This window comes from Saimiri boliviensis, chromosome 9 (assembly GCF_048565385.1).
Source record: "Saimiri boliviensis isolate mSaiBol1 chromosome 9, mSaiBol1.pri, whole genome shotgun sequence".
Taxonomy (NCBI): Eukaryota; Metazoa; Chordata; class Mammalia; order Primates; family Cebidae; genus Saimiri; species Saimiri boliviensis.
This window is the reverse complement of record NC_133457.1, coordinates 102924540-102940888: the sequence shown is the minus strand read 5'-3', so window position 1 is coordinate 102940888 and position 16349 is coordinate 102924540. Positions and strand designations below refer to the sequence as shown.

The 16349-nt window shown below is 48.8% G+C and overlaps 1 protein-coding gene across 4 annotated transcripts in view; it reads right to left on the bottom strand.

Moving 5' to 3' along the window:
• The window catches only part of PPP1R16B (protein phosphatase 1 regulatory subunit 16B), a 120507-nt gene that overhangs the window by 14051 nt on the left and 90107 nt on the right, over positions 1-16349 (bottom strand). For all 4 annotated transcript variants that reach the window (XM_074406531.1, XM_074406533.1, XM_003936380.4 and 1 more), the window contains 3 exons: positions 10355-10500; positions 4646-4749; positions 2505-2629 (listed from right to left, as the gene is read on the bottom strand). In XM_074406531.1, the coding sequence (XP_074262632.1) occupies positions 2505-2629; positions 4646-4749; positions 10355-10500 (375 nt within the window). The remainder of the gene's footprint in view (positions 1-2504; positions 2630-4645; positions 4750-10354; positions 10501-16349) is intronic.

Below are 16349 nucleotides of genomic sequence, written 5' to 3'. Positions count from 1 at the left end.
GTAAGTGGATCCTTCAGCACTAGTCAAGCCTTCAGATGAGATTGCAGTCCCATAGTCTCAACAATATTGCCCCATAGTCTCAACATCTTGATTGTAATCTCATGTGAGCCACCGAACCAGAGCCACCCAGCTAAGCTGTTCCTAACAGAAACCATGTGAGACAATAAATATTTATGATTGTTTTAAGATGCTACCTTGTGGGATAGTTTGTTATGCAGCAATAGATAATACACACAATAAGGGGCTGTGATCCCATTCAAGGCCTTCAGTCATGGCCACTGCCTAGCAGACTTCAGGGATTATGACTGTTCAGTCTGCCCCCAAAATACATAAAGTGCTTAGCCTATAATGAACACTCAGTAAGGGATTAACATTCTTAGACAGCCCTAAGTGATGACCATGAGAATGAATGAAAGAGAGAGAAGGAAATAAGGCCAAAAGACATAAACTGTCCAGCTAAGATGAGAGATAGAGGTGAGAGTCTAAGATGGCCAGCAGAAGACTGGCTGGGAGGAAGCCACAGAACTCTAGGGGGCCTGAGATCTGGGGCTGGAGAGTCAGTGGGACAAAGAAGGCATGGCCTCAGGAAGTGATCCTTCCAAACACAGCCCCGATGGTCAGATGCCATCTCATCCTGGGAGAAGGTTGCTTGAAGCCCTGATAAGTGGAGGTTTTTTTTTTTTTTTTTTTTTTCCCCAACTGGAAAAATCCAGGGTATGATGTGAAATGTAGCATAATTATCTGATGTATAAATGTCTGATGTTTGCCAGTTGTAGATAATGACACCTGCTGGTCAGTCAGACATTACAAACCTCACTATTTAGCTGGAAATGAAAAGGTATGAGTGGAAGAGGGGCATTGCTAGTAAAAATAACAGTCATTGCTAACATCTACTGAGAATTTACAGACTCTGCTAAGCACTTTCATGCAGAATATCATCAATGCTCCCAGCAACACTGTGAGGAAGACACTATGATCTCCAGTTTACTGGGAAGACCTGAGACTCAGTATGTGCCTGGCCCATTCTGGGCGGTGCCCAGGAAGAGAAGATCCCTGTATCTAAAGGACCCAGTGACAGCCCCAGTGGAGCTGCAATGAGGGTGGGTAATGCCCTAGTGCAGCCTGGCCTTGACTTCAGACAGAAATATTCAGTCATCCTACCTGGCCTCATTCTTGAGTGCTAGGCTAAGCAGGTGATCCGAGCAGGGACCCAAGTAATAGAAATGGGCACAAAACAGATGTGAGAGCTCAGGAAGCAGGTGGGAGAAGCCCACTTACCACATCTGGGCTGCCAGGTCAGGTCTGAGGGGGCAATGAAGAGCCCTATCTGGTGAGCTCGAGATCCCGAGACTGTTGAGTGCTTATGACCAGCATGGAACCTAAGCCTGGGACAGGGCATCCCCAACCACCATCAGGGGAGTGGGCTGCCATAGCCATGCTCTGAATTTTGATTTAGAGGCTGCAGAAACAGACCTCCTCAATATTAGGCTGCAATGTGCTCTGAGAGCCTGTGAGAAGTGGCCAGAGAGGTTTTCCAAAGTCATTGACACTTGAGCTGCAAGGATGAGCAGAGTTAACCAGGCAGATTTGAGACAGAAGAAGGTCCCATTGTTCTCTATCTTCAGGTCTAGTAAAGTATGTGGCTCAGAGGAGGTGCTTGTAACTGTGTGTTGACTGGAAGGATGGTTGGTTGGATGGATGGATGGATGGATGGATGGATGGATAGATGGATGGATGGATGGATGGATGATTGGATGGATAGATGGACCAATGGAAAAGTGAATGACTGGGAGTAGTGGGCAGACTCTGAAGTCAGGGAACCCAGAGGAGAGGCTGTTGCAGTAATATCAGGGAGCCGATGAGGCAAGGCAGTGGGGTGCTAGGGTGGGAGAGGAGACACTAAGGCAGGGGAATGAATAGTACAAAGCAAGAAAGCACACGGGAGTGGGTGAATGGTGACACTAGTCCTTAATGAAGGGCATCATTAGAAGAGAGGGAAATAAGGAGCTCAAGATGGACACCTGAAGCCTGGGGTGAAGGAGGATCTTGGAGACAGAGCAGGTGGTGAACAGGTGGGAGCCAAGCCTCCCACCCAGGCTCCTAACTCCAAGCCCCATTTGAGAATGGCAGGATTCTTTTTTGTTTGTTTGTTTATTAAAGACAAAGTCTTGCTCTGTCACCCAGGCTAGAGTGCATTGGTGCAATCACAGCTCAAGCTCAGACTCAAACTCCTGGGCTCAAGTGATCCTCCCACCTCAGCCTCCCAAGTAGCTGGAACTACAGGTGTGAGCCACCAAGCCCAGCCCAGAGAGAGGCCAGGTTCTCAAAGAGGCTGAGCCCTGCTCTGCTGACCCTCCCTATCCAGGGGCAATCCTGGCCCCAAAGGATTCTTGAGGAGGTCCAAGGTCGTAGACAGGCCCTAGGGGTACAGGGTTGGTCCCCACCAGGTGCTGGCCCACTTTGGTCCTAGTTGGCTTCGTTTTGGTACTGGCCCATCTCCTCACCAGTGTGGCACCCTGGGCATCTATCCAGTCAAGGTCCTGGCCTGCTGCGATCATGCAGTGGATGTCCGCAATCATCTGCTGCTCAGGAGCTGCCCGCATCTCATTGATTTTCTCTTGGGTGATGCCTGCAGTGGCAAAGAGGGAATTTATATAGCACCCTCAGGCCTAGGATCCTGGGGAGAGGGGAGGGCAGGCGAGGGAGGCATGGCTTTTGTTCCCTAGGGTAGGCCAGTCAAGGGGGCATGCAGACATGCCCATAGATCATTGTCCTCAGGCTTGATGGGCACAGAAAAAATGCATTGGCCCACAGAGCCATGGCATTCCTGCCTGGCACCCACTAGGCACTGTATCCATGTCGGTTGTTTCGCACGTGATGTTCTTCTACCTGGAAGTCCCTACCATCCACCTACACACCTCCAGCTGCTCAGATGGCTGCCTCTGTCTCGTTCTTGCAGCTCTGGACTAGATCATCTCCCAAACTGGTCTCTGCTGACCGCCCTATCTGACCAGGGCCTCTGTTAGTTTCCTTCGTCTTAACGATTGTGTCTATAGCACCTGGCACAATGTTCAACCAATTTTAGTTGCAGAAGGACTGATTGAATGAATATATTACTTTGAAGTGGAGAGCTGAGTCAATTGAGGTAGGGGGGCCCAGAGACACATTGTATAACCCGAATCCCATGCCTGTCTTAAAAGTGTGTTACTGACAGCTACTAATGGTATTTAAGGAGAGGATAATATGCTCTGTAAAAAGATCCATTAGACCAAGTGCTCTTCAGTTGAATTCAGGAGAAGTCTACAAAGGGAGGAAATAAAATCACACATTTATTTTGACTAAGGTTTAAATAAAATTTAGCATTCCCTAACATTAGAATATAAGTAAAACCCACAGTAGTGTTAGCAGTGCCTGTGACATTGTCACTAACAGACACTATAGCTATTTTCATATCCTGTTATCTTATTGTTTAATGAATTAATGAAGTTTCTATTTAATGCACTGAAAAATATTTTGGCAGCTATGCTTTAATATAATTGGCTTCCTTTATAATTCTATAATGTTATAACTGCATTTAAAAACATTATTCTGGCCAGGCATGGGGGCTCACACCTCTAATCACAGCACTTTGGGAAGCCAAGGCAGGCAAATCACCTGAGGTCAGGAGTTTGAGACCAACCTGGCCAACATGGCGAAACCCTGTCTCTACTAAAAATACAAAAATTAGCTGGGCATGATGGCAGGCACCTGCAATCCCAGCTATTTGGGAGGCTGAGGCAGGAGAATCACTTGAATCTGGGAGGTGGATGTTGCAGTGAGCCGAGATCAGGCCACTGCCCTCCAGCCTGGGTGACAGAGCAAGATTCCATCTCAAAAATATAAAAACATCATACTGAGAAGGGGTCCACAGAGTCACCAGATTGGCATAAAAATGGTTAAGAACCTCTGCAGGAGATGAATAGGAAGAGCTGGGTGCAGGGAACAGGAGATTCAATCAGGGATACTGCAGCTCTGTGTGGGACAGAGCAGCTGCAGCTGAGGGTCTGGGAACGTGACATATTTCCAAGGAGGTGGTGCTTCAGAGGCCTGTCTGTGGGGTGCTGGGGCACACAGGTCTCTCATTGCTGCATTTGTTTTCTCTCTGAACTTCATTTGTTAGTTGAGAACAGCCCACATCTTGTTTATCTGGGCCCCTGGAAGCCAGCATGGTGCCTGGCACAGAGCAGGCACCCGCCAGCGCTCTTGACTTTATTATTTTCCCACATGGGGATATATCTTTACGATGAACATTTATTGAATCAAATTGTCACAGCTGACGAAGAGGAGACAAGGCCAGCTGTGGCCACCCACATGTGCGGGCACACATGAGATCAATACCTCCCTTCTGTGCAGCACATTTTCCAGGGTCCTCTCATGTCCTGCTCTAATCACATGGATAAGGATATTAATCCTTAATAATACTAATAAGGACACTAATCCTTAATAATCACACAGATAAGGATACTAATGAAGACCCATCCTATTCACCGAGTGCGGCGCACAAGGCAGGCCAATTTGGAGCTAATCTGTTCACCTGCATTGATTTAAGGGCTGCTCCCCACAACTCTGTGCTGTTCTCACTTCATAGCAGGCTGCTCTCCCTTACCCTGGTATGCCATGCAGGTCTCGATGACATCCAGGGTGGGTTCATCCTCGCAGAGGTCATATGGCATGTTCCCATCCGAGTTGACAGCAAGCAAGTCGGCCCCACTGCAGAGAAAGAGATAGGGTGAGGGCCAGGTAGGTGTGGCTAGGGTTGGTCTGGCTGCCTCTACCCTCTGGTCTCTCACCTGCAATCCTACTGCACACCCCAGCACTCAAAACCCCACCATGGTGTACCCTGGGAAGGTAATGCTTGGATCTGCCCGACACACAGCCCCAGAGCATGGCCGCTCAGGATCCCAGGGCCCCAGGTGGGAAGGGACCAAAGTCCCAGGACAGCTATCCTAGGGGACGTCCCTAAGTTTTTTACCCTGTTGAACCAGCAGGCAGGGGCTTAGGGACAGATATAAAAGTCCTCCCTGGTGACAATAATAAAAATCACATTAATGGCAGCAACACCACTTACCGGGCACCTGCTTAGAGCCAAGCCTGATCTAAGCTCCTTTTGCAGGCATCCGTTTACTTAACCCTCCTAATAGCTCAGGTTAATGCTGGTGGTCCCATCTCACGCAAGGGGAAACAAAGGCTCATACATGGCCGGGTGCAGTGGCTCACACCTGTAATCCCAGCACTTTGGGAGGCCGAGGTTGGCAGATCACCTGATGTCAGGAGTTCAAAACCAGCCTGGCCAACATGGTGAAATCCTGTCTCTACTAAAAATACAAAAAATTAGCCAGGTGTGGTGGCGGGCGCCTGTAATCCCAGCTATATGGGAGGCTGAGGCATAAGAATCACTTGAACTTGGAAGGTGAAGGTTGCAGTGAGCCGAGATCATGCCACTGCACTCCAGCCTGGGTGATAGAGCAAGACTCAGTCTCAAAACAACAACAACAACAACAACAACAACAACAATGACCAAAAAACACAAACCATGTTCAGTCACTTGTCTAAGTTCACCCAGCTTGGATACAGTAGAGTCCAGACTCAAGCCCAGGTCTCCCATATCAACTCTTTTTACTTCTCTACATTCTATTTCATTCTTTGCCCATATGCAGAAACATCCTCAGTTATATTCCACCACCTCCAAGTCCTTGCCCAAAAGGCTTAATAGGACAGAGGTAGAGCAGAGACTTGGGACTCTCTGGAGGCATTTTACCTTTGGGCCAGTGGTTCCCAAGAATGGCCCCAAATGCCCTGTGGCAGAATCACCTGGGGACCATGGGAATAAAATGCAGCATCTTGGGTGGGCTTCACTCCAGCCCTCCTGAAAGAGTTCTTGGGGTAGGGCATGGGAATCTGTATTTTAAGCCCATGCCCCAGGTGACTGTAATACCCATAAGCTTTGGGACCCACTGACCCAAGCTGGCACCACTTTCCTTGTCCTCTTGGCACCATCGCTGATCAGGCTGTGGCTACCTGATGCTCCTGGCAGACTTCATCATACTCAGGTTCCCATCAGAGATGTAGGCATGGGCCACCATCCAGTCCTTTGGTCTCACAGCCTTTTGCTGTGGTCTCTCTGAGCTCTGTACACCCTGGAGCAAGTTCATGCAGGTGGGGCAGCAGTACCCTCATCTCGATCCCCCCAGGAGCCACCGATGGGCTCCTGCTGCTCTACCAAGACCTGTGCAAAAGGTCACGTGCCCTCAGATGCTCTTGGTCTGGCTCCATCTCAACTCTGGTACTTAAACCCCCTGGCTTTCTCCCTGACTTCCCAGGACTTCTGCATCCCTATGTGCTCAGTGCCAGCTCTGGGTGATATCAGTTATTATTTATATTGGTGCAAAAGTAACTGTAGTTCTTGCAATTACTTTTAAAAATCACAATGATTTTTGTTGTTATTGTTTTTGAGACAAGATCTTGCTCCATCACCCAGGCTGGTACGCAATGGCTCAATCTCAGCTCACTGCATCCTCTACCTCCCAGGTTTAAGCAATTCTCTTGCCTCAGTCTCCTGAGTAGCTGGGATTACAGGCATGCACCACCACACCCGGCTAGTTTTTGTATTTTTAGTAGAGATGGGGTTTCACCATGTTAACTACACTGGTCTCAAACTCCTGACCTCAAGTGATCTGCCCACCTCAGCCTCCCAAAGTGCTGGGATTACAGGTGTGAGCCACCACACCTGGCTCTCCAGAGATGTTTTTTGCAGACTAGAATAACTTATTCTAAAATTCACAGGAAATTTCAAGGAACCTGAATAGCCAACACAACCACGAAAAAGAACAAACCTGGCAGTCTCACACTTCCTGATTTCAAAACGAACTCCAAAAGTACAGCATCAAAACAGTGTGAGACTGCCATAGGGACAGATATACCAACCAATAAAATAGAACAGTGGGCTGGGTGCAGTGGCTCACTCCTGTAATCCCAGCACTTTGGGAGGCCAAGGAAAGTGGATCACTCGGTCAAGAGATCAAGCCATCCTGGCCAACTTGATGAAACCACCTCTACTAAAAATATAAAAATTAGCTGGGCATGGTGGTATGTGCCTGTAGTCCCAGTTACTTGGGAGGCTGAGGCAGGAGAATCGCTTGAAGCCAGGAGGCAGAGGTTGCAGTGAGCCAAGACCATACCACTGCACTCCAGCCAGGTGGCAGAGCAAGACTCTGTCTCCAGATAAATAAATAAATAAATAAAAATAGACAGGGTACCAATAAAAAAAAAAAAAAAATAGACAGGGTACCAAGGTCATTCAATGGAGAAAAGACCAACCATCTTTCCAACAGACCATGTAGAAAAATTGGATATCTGCATGTAAAAAAATGAAGTCAGATCCTTACCCAACATCATACATAAGATTTAATTCAAACTGGATCCATGACCTGAATGAAAGAGCTAAAACTATAAAACTCTAAGGAGAAAACACAGAACAAAAGCTCTGTGACATTGGATTTGGCGGTGATTTCTTGGATATGATATCAATGGCACAGTCAACAAAAGAAAAAGTAGATCAATTGGACTTTGTGAAAATTAAAAAATTGTGTGCAGCAAAGGCCACAACCAACAGGGTTAAAAAGATAACTCATAGAAAAGGAGAAAACATTACATCCATCCAATAAGGGATTCATATGCAGAATACATAGAGAAATCCTAAAATTCAATGACAAAAACCCAAACCAATTCAAACACGGACACAGGACTTGAATAGACATTTCTCCAAAGAAGATACACAAATGGACGACGGGCACATAAAAAGATGCTCAACATCACTCATCGTTAGAAAAATGCAAATCAAAACCACAGCGAGAGACCACCTCACCCCTACTAGTACGGCTACTAATAAAAAAGAAAAAGCAGAAAATAACAAGTGTTGGCGAGGATGTGGAGAAACCAGAACACTTGTGTACTGTTGCTGGGAATGTAAAATGTCGTGGCAAAGAGTATAGCAGTTCCTTAAAAAATTAAAAATAGCATTACCATACAATCCAGCAATTCCACTTCTGGTTATATAACCAAAAGGAATTGCAAGCAGGGTTTCATGTTCATCACAGCATGATTCACAATAGGTAGAATATGGAGGCAAGTCAAGTATCCAGCCAATGGATGCATAAGCAAAACGTGGTCCAGACATACAATGGAATACATTGAGCCTTAAAAAGGAAGGAAACTCTGACACATACTAAAACATAGATAAATCTTGAGGACATTATGCTAAGTGAAATATGCCAGTCAAAAAAAGACAAACACTGCATGAATCCACTAATTATTATTATTATTTTATTATTTTTTTTGAGACAGAGTCTTGCTCTGTCGCCCAGGCTGGAGTGCAGTGGTACAATCTCGGCTCACTGCAACCTCAATCTCTTGGGCTCAAGTGATTCTCCTTTGTCAGCCTACAGAGTAACTGGGATTATACACACCCACCACCACACCCAGCTATTTTTTGTGTCTTTAGTAGAGACGGGGTTTCGCCAGGCTAGTCAGGCTGGTCTCAAACTCCTGACCTCAGGTGATCCACCTGCCTTGGCCTCCCGAAGTGCTGGGATTACAAGCATGAGCCACTGCGCCCAGCCAAATCCATTTCTATAAAGTGCTTATAGTAGTTAAATTCATGAGACAGAAAGTAGAATGGTGGTCGCCAGGAGCCAGGGGTGGGCAGGGAATGGGGGGCAGGGAATTACTGTTTATTTCTTTTCTTTTTCTTTTTTCTTTTTATTTATTTATTTATTTTTAATTTTAATTTTAATTTTTTTGAGACGGAATTTTGCTCTTGTTACCCAGTCTGGAGTGCAGTGGCGTGATCTCAGCTCACCGCAACCCCCGCCTCCTGGGTTCAAGCAATTCTCCTGCCTCAGCCTCCTGAGTAGCTGGGATTACAGACATGAACCACCATGCCCAGCTAATTTTTTTTTTGTATTTTTAGTAAAGACGGGGTTTCACCATGTTGACCAGGATGGTCTCGATCCCTTAACCTCGTGATCCACCCGCCTCGGCCTCCCAAAGTGCTGGGATTACAGGCTTAAGCCACCGCGCCTGGCCTGGGAATTACTGTTTGATGGGTACAGAGTTTCTGTTTTTACAAGATGAAAGTCATTCTGAAGATGGAGGGTGGTGATGGCTGCACAATAATATAAATGTACTTAATACCACTAACCTGCACACTTAAAATGAGTAAGATGGTATTTTATATGAATTTTATCACTATAAAAAATTGGGAGTTGGGAGGCTGAGGCATGTGGATCAAGAGGTCAGGAATTCGAGATCAGCCTGTCCAATATGGTGAAACTCCGTCTCTACTAAAAAACACAAAAATTAGCCAAGCGTGGTGGTACATGCCTGTAATACCTGCTACTCAGGAGGCTGAGTGAGGCAGGAGAATCTCTTGAACCCAGGAGGCGGAGGTTGCAGCGAGTGGAGATTGTGCCACCGCACTCCAGCCTAAGTGACAGAGTGAGACTCCATCTCAAAAAAAAAAAAAAGGGGGGGTGGGGGTGGGGGTGGGGAAGAGAATGAAGGAAGAGAGAAAATAGAGACAGTGGAAAATACAGAGAGAGCCCAAGAGTAAAGGAGAGACAAAGATGGAAAAAGAAAAGCCAGGCATACAGGGATGGGAGAGTCAAGAGGAACTGAGGGAGGAGGAGAGGGTGAGAGGTAGAAACAGAAAGAAAGAAAGATCAAGAGAGGATGTGGAGAGAAAGAAAGTGACAAGCACCAAGAGAGACAGAGAGGGAAAAAAGGGGAAGAGAGTAGTAGTAGGAAACACGGAAAAGTAGGGAAGGAGAAATGGAAGAAAGAAGGAAAGAAGGGAGGGAGAGAGGGAGGGAGAGAGGGAGGGAGGCAGGGAGGGAAAAGAAAGGGAGGGAGGGATGAGGGGAAGAAAGAAGGAAAGGAGAAGGAAAGGAAGAAGGACAGGAAGAAAGAAGAAGGGGAGGAAGGGAGAGAAGAGAAAAGGAAAGAAGGGAGGGAAGAAAGAAGGAAGGGAGGGAGGAAAGAAAAGGGAAAGGAGACAGAGAGGGAAGAAAAGGAAGGGAGGGAAGAAAGAAAAGAAGGAGGGAGGGAAGAAAGGAGAAAGGGAGGGAAGAAAGAAGGAAGAGAGGAATGGAGGGAAGAAGGAAGGGAAAGATGAAAGGAGAAAAGGAGGGAGGGGAGAAGGGAGAGAAGGAGGGAGGAAGAAAGAAGGAAAGGAGGGAGGGGGGAAAGAAGGAGGTTGATAAAAGACAAGAGGTGGAGAGGAGTCTACTCTGGGGTGGGGGTGAGGGGCAGCACGTACTACTGAACGAGGATCTTCACCAGGTTGATGTGGCCACAGGTGGCCGCAGCATGCAGGGGTGTCCACAGCTCGTTGTCCTTGGCGTTCACGTTGGCACCATGGGAGAGGAGCAGCTTGACAATTTCCTCAAAGTTGTCTATGCAGCACTGGGGGGACACACAGGCAGAGTCAGCTCCAGGCAAAGCCCTGGGCCCTGGTCGGGACCTGCCAGGTTCCCTGCAAGAGGCCGTGAGGAGGACTGTGGAAGCCTAAGTTTGAATCCAGCTCCATGATGCTCACACTGTGAGTACTGCCCTTGACCTTGGCCAAGCCACTTAACCTCTCTGGGCCTCAGTTTCCTTGTGAGTAAAAATGAAGTTAATAATATATAAGATAAAAACATACAGGTAAAAAACACTCTGTCAGCTATAAAGTGCTGTGCAAGTGTCAGTGAAATGGGACAAAATTTTGAATGAGGTTTTAAAACTTTTTTTTTTAATACCAGAAGGCTTTCTCCAAACAAAATTGTATGGAGAATTCTCACTTAGATGACCAATAAAATTCAAGTAGGATTGCTTGGGTTGAGGCAGGCGTGTGTGTTGGAGGGTACTTTCCTGGCGGTAGGCTCCAAAGTGATTTCAAGATCATAGCTTGAAACTTCTGACTTAGGAACCTCTGACTCAGTAGCTCAGATCTTGGGGAAGCCTTCAAGGAACCAAGACTCTCCCTGAAAGAATCCAGCTCCATGTGTGAGTGCTAGGGGGTCCTGAGGAGACCACCAGGTTTGTGTTCCTGCCTTTCTGCTGCAGTGATTGCACGTGGGGCAGCCCCAGTGAGGGGGAAGGGTCAGCAGCCTGCAGCTTCCTAGAGAGAACACAGGGTTCCAACACAGGTGGCCCCCAGACTCCAGGGACAGGGAGGAAAAGATCCCAAGGAGACAGAGGGGTGTCAAGCTAGGTCCCGGGATGGGAGAGGCCAGGAGAGAGGAGAAAGAGAAGAAGCCACTTTACAGACTGCAGATGGAAACTCTTCCCTAGAGGTGACTTCGGCAGAAGCCAGCAGGGGACATGACAGGGCTCACAGGCTCAGCCCTGCCCATCTGGATAGGGCTTGGGGCTTGGTCCTCAGCGCAGTGGGAGACACTGAGTTACACTCAGAAAGGGAGCATGATCAGACTTGCTTTTTAAAAACAACTTCTCCTCTGATTGCACGTGGAGAACAGATTGTGTGTGTGCGGGCACACCCACGTACATGTGTGCACGCCAGGAGGGGACAGTGAGGAGCTGTGCTGAAGTCACCCAGCGAAGAGATGATGGTGGTCTGGCCTCCAGAAGCGACCACAGGGATAGAGATGAGAGTCCAGATGCCAGCAGAAGGAGCAGGAGCAGCTGCGGAAGCCCATGGCCCCAGGTGGGTGGGGCGTGGGTGTAGGCGTGGGATGGGACGGCATCACAGCCCCACCCCTATCCCCAGGGAAGCCAGGGCTCAGCGCCAGGACATGTGGGAAAGGAGCAGCCGTTGGCACAGATGGCGCCAGAGACCCAGGTTCTTTCTGCGCCAGCCGGTCTTTGCTGGGCGGGGGGCGGGGGGCGGCGAGACGGTGGCTAGGTCTGAGGACATCTCTCGGGACAGCCAGGGAAAGAAGTGACCATGTAGCAGGTTGGGTGCTGCTTCAGGTGGGCGAGAGAACCGCGCAGCAGCACAGCACGGCCGGCAGAGGGCGCCAAAGGCAATGAAGCGAGGCTGCAGTGGAAGGCGAGCATCTCCAGGCCATCACTGGGAGATGCCTCTGGGGTCAGGGGCAAGAGGGGCAGAAATCCAACCCCTATAGACTGCAGGAAACATAGTGGGTGGAGTGGAAGCATCGGGTTGAAAGAGGAGGGGACTGTGCACCCAGAATGGCAGAGTCTTGTGAGACACATGTCCAGGGGCTGGACCACTCCACACCTGGGAGACCCCGCCTGAGTAAGGGCTGCCTGCATTGGGGGCTGGGTGCGGGGGCACACATGGAGTTGGTGGGATGGGAGAAGGTGGGTGGTGGGTGGGCCTCCCCCTCTTCGGTGGCTGAGGTGGGAAATAGCACCTGGCAGTCAGCGGCCTCCTCCCACCTCCTCCCTTCCCACATTCAATCCCTCACCAGGTATGAACTGCATGTCTCCTAAATCACTGTCCCCAACCTCTTCCCTGGATGACGTTTCATCATCTCTCTCTACCTCCCTGTCCTCCCCTTCCTAACACCCTAGGCCAGAGAGAGCTTCTCCATGAATCTGATCATGTTGCTCTCCCTTTGCAAACCTCTGAGTGCTCCCTGTTGCCAAGAGAAGAAAATCCACACTCCTTTGGCATGGGACGCTCTTCTTAACGTGCCCCCATCTCCTTTGTTGCACTGGAGCAACAGTGACAACAGCAGTAGTAACAATAACAACAGCCCCAGCAACAACAGTAACAATAACATGTTGCATCACACTGTCATTAACAATATCTAATGGTTTTTGAGGACTTACAAGAGTCAAGCAGCTTGCTAAGCTTTGGTCATACATTGCCTCATTTAATCCTCAAAACAAGCCTAGGAGAATTGCCCCTTTTATAAATGGGGAAATTGCCCCTTTTATAGATGGGGAAACTGGCTCAAGGAAGCCTGGTTGCACAAGATCACATGGAGTAAGAGATGAATTGAAATCCAAGCAGTCTGACTCCAAAGGCCCTGTTCTCAGCCGGGTGCAGTGGCTCCCATCTGTAACCCCAGCACTTTGGGAGGCTGAGGCAGGAGGATCACCTGGGGTTAGGAGTTCGAGACCAGCCTGACCAATGTGGAGAAATCCCCTTTACTAAAAATACAAAATCAGCCAGGCATGGTGGTGTGTGTCTGTAATCCCAGCTACTCAGGTGGCTGAGGCAGGAGAATCGCTTGACCCAGGGAAGTGGAGGTTACAGTGAGCTGAGATGGCACCATTGTGCTCCAGCCTGGGCAACAAGAGCAAAACTCCATCTCAGAAAAATAAAATAACAAAGGCCCTGTTCTAAACCTTCTCAGTCTCGCACCTGCACATCTTCCTGAGGCTCCCTGCGCCACACGGAACCCTCCAGACTTCAAACTTAAAATGCTGAGCCCCTGTCTCAATGCTTTGCACAGGCTATTCCCTCAGCTTTGAATGTTCTTCCTTATTTCTAGCTAGCAAGCTCCTACTCATCCTTTAAGACCCAGCTCAGATATTCCTTCCTCTTAGAAGCCTTTCTCAGTTTCCCTTTGAGTCAAGTCATGGGTTCCCAGCTTTAAGCTGCCACTGAGCCCCTGCCTATCTCTGTGTGAGCCTGACCACACTGCATTATCTCTATTATTATTTATGTGCCTGCGGTCACAGCACACTCTGGACTCTGAGAGCAGCGACTCTGCCTAAGTTACTTCTGGAGCCCTGTCCCCAGCAGATACCTGGCATGGAGTAGGCACACAATAGGTATTTGTTGAAAGAATGAATGGAAGCCCACAGGCTGATGAGGGTGATGTCTCCCTGAAAGGGATCTTAAGATGAGGCCCAAGGCAAGTGGGGTGGTTGGGATGGGGTGTGGGTTTCAGCTGGTCAGCCATCAGCTTCATGCAGCTAAATTTGGAGCCTGGTGAGTTCCCACCTCCCTGACCATGCATTCCCCAGAGGTCCAGGAGTCCAGAGGAGAAACTGGTCCTGAGAAAGCAATGTGGCCAGCCAGGCGTGGTGGCTCATGCCTGTAATCCTAGCACTTTGGGAGGCTGAGGCGGGTGGATCACGAGGTCCGGAGTTCAAGACCAGCCTGGCCAACATACTGAAACCCCCGTCTCTACTAAAAATACACAAATTAGCTGGGTGCGGTGGCACACACCTGTAATCCCAGCTACTCAGGAGGCTGAGGCAGGTGAATCGTTTGAACCCAGGAGGCAGAGTTTGCGGTGAGCCAAGATCGCATTGTTGGACTCCAGCCTGGGCGACAGAGCAAGACTCCGTCTCACAAAAAGAAAAGAAAAGGGAGGGGAGGGGAGGGGAGGAGAGGGAAAGGAAAGAAAGCAACGTGACATGGAAAAGCTGAGGCACTATGTGAGGTGGCGGGAACCCCAAGCTAAAAATACGGCGCCACTTGAGAGTTCATTGCCGCAGGATGACAACTTGGGGTGGAACCTGGGGCTCAGAGAGTTGCAGCTGTGGTGTCCACAAAGCAATGGAGACTTCTTGTTTCAAATCCTGGCTTCCATACTCAATCACCGTTTGACCTTGGAATGGCGATTTCACCTCCCCTTAATTATATTATTAAGTATAATACAACAGCCACTGTTTCTTTAAATTCAATAAAATTAAATAAAATTCAAAATCTATTTCTTCAGTCACATCAGTTACATTTCGAGTGCTATAGAGCTGCATGTGGCTGGCGGCTCTCATACTGTACACTGTGGAAAAAGGACATTTCCTTCACTGTAGAAAGTTCCACTGAATAGGCTGCCTCAGTGTCCCGAGTCGTAAAATGGGGATACTTTTTTTTTTTTTTTTTTTTTTGGTGACGGAGTCTCACTCTGTTGCCCAGGCTGGAGGGCAGTAGTGCCATCTTGGTTTGCTGCAGCCTCTGCCTCCTGGGTTCAAGCAATTCACCCTACCTCAGCCTTCCTAGTAGCTGGGATTAGACTCCCGCCACCACACCTGGCTAATTTTTGTATTTTTAGTAGAGACAGGTTTCACTATGTTGGCCAGGCTGGTCTTGAACTCCTGACCTCAGGTGATTCACCCTCCTCAGCCTTCCAAAGTGCTGGGATTACAGGCATGAGCCACTGCACCTGGCCTGGGGATGATAATATTTCTGAGGTCTGTTGTGACGATCAAAATGAAATATATAAGTGAAGTATTTTGCAGATAAGTGGTCACATGATACATTTTAATAATAATAACTATTATTTATCCAGTATCAAGTGCTGCTTAAAGGGGTTTTATATGTGTTCATTTAATCCTGACAACCACCCAATGAGATGGGTACTTGTTATTCCTCTTTTAGAGATGAGGAAACTGAGGCACAGAGAGCTTAAGTAACTTGCCCACAGTCACACTGCTAGTGGGTGACAGCTCCAGGCCACAAGTCTGATTCTCTGTCCTGACGTCCTCACCTTTCTGGTACGCGGTAGGAAGTAGCCCACACATTTGATCCTCATGCCCATGGCTGGTGGGTGTTGCCCAGCCTCAGGAATTGGCATTTGGATCTCCATTTCAGGGCAAGCTACAGCAGCCACCTGCTTTCCACTCCTTGGTGGAGTCCCAGGCCCTCTAGAGTTCATGGAGCTGGGAGTCTAGGAGTTTCCAAGAGCAGATGGAGTGGGGGTACTGAGGCAGCTGCCTGAGAGTAGATGCCTGAGGCCCTGTGAGAGAGCAGCCAAGAGGGCACACAGGGACCTATCCCTGGGGCTGAGGGCAGGGCATGGCCCCTCCCTGTCCATCCCACCCCTGCCCTTGTATGCAGGTGGAGAGGCCCTCCCCAGCCCAGGGTTCTGGCTACCTGGCCTCTGACTCAAGTCCATCAAGAAACTTGGGCACAGGGAGGCCTCGGTGTGTTCATGCATTAATTCAGCATGGACATATTGAACACCTACTGTATGCCAGCATGCGGAAAGATGCTAGAATACACTCGCAAGCAAGAGGCATGGGCTGTGCCAAACCAGACAGCTCGGTTTGAGTAGGGGAGGAGTCAACACCCAGTGAGGACATCAAGGGCTAAAATGACCAATTACAAAGGAAGGGGGCTTTCAGAAGACAAAGGGCATGTCAATCACAGCACAGCTCCCAGGCTCCCGCTGTGGACGGGAGCTAACAGGTGAAAGTGCCAAGTGCTGTAGGAAGTGTGGTGGGAAGGAGCGCAGTGGGTACAAGGACCTGAGAAGTTGGGTGGCTGGAACCCAGAGAGCCAGGAAGCTTAGAAGATTGGGCAGGGGCCCAGCCTCGTGGGGCCTCGTGCGCCATGGCAGAAGTTGTTCTTTATCCCCCACGTTATGGGAAGACACCAGAGAACT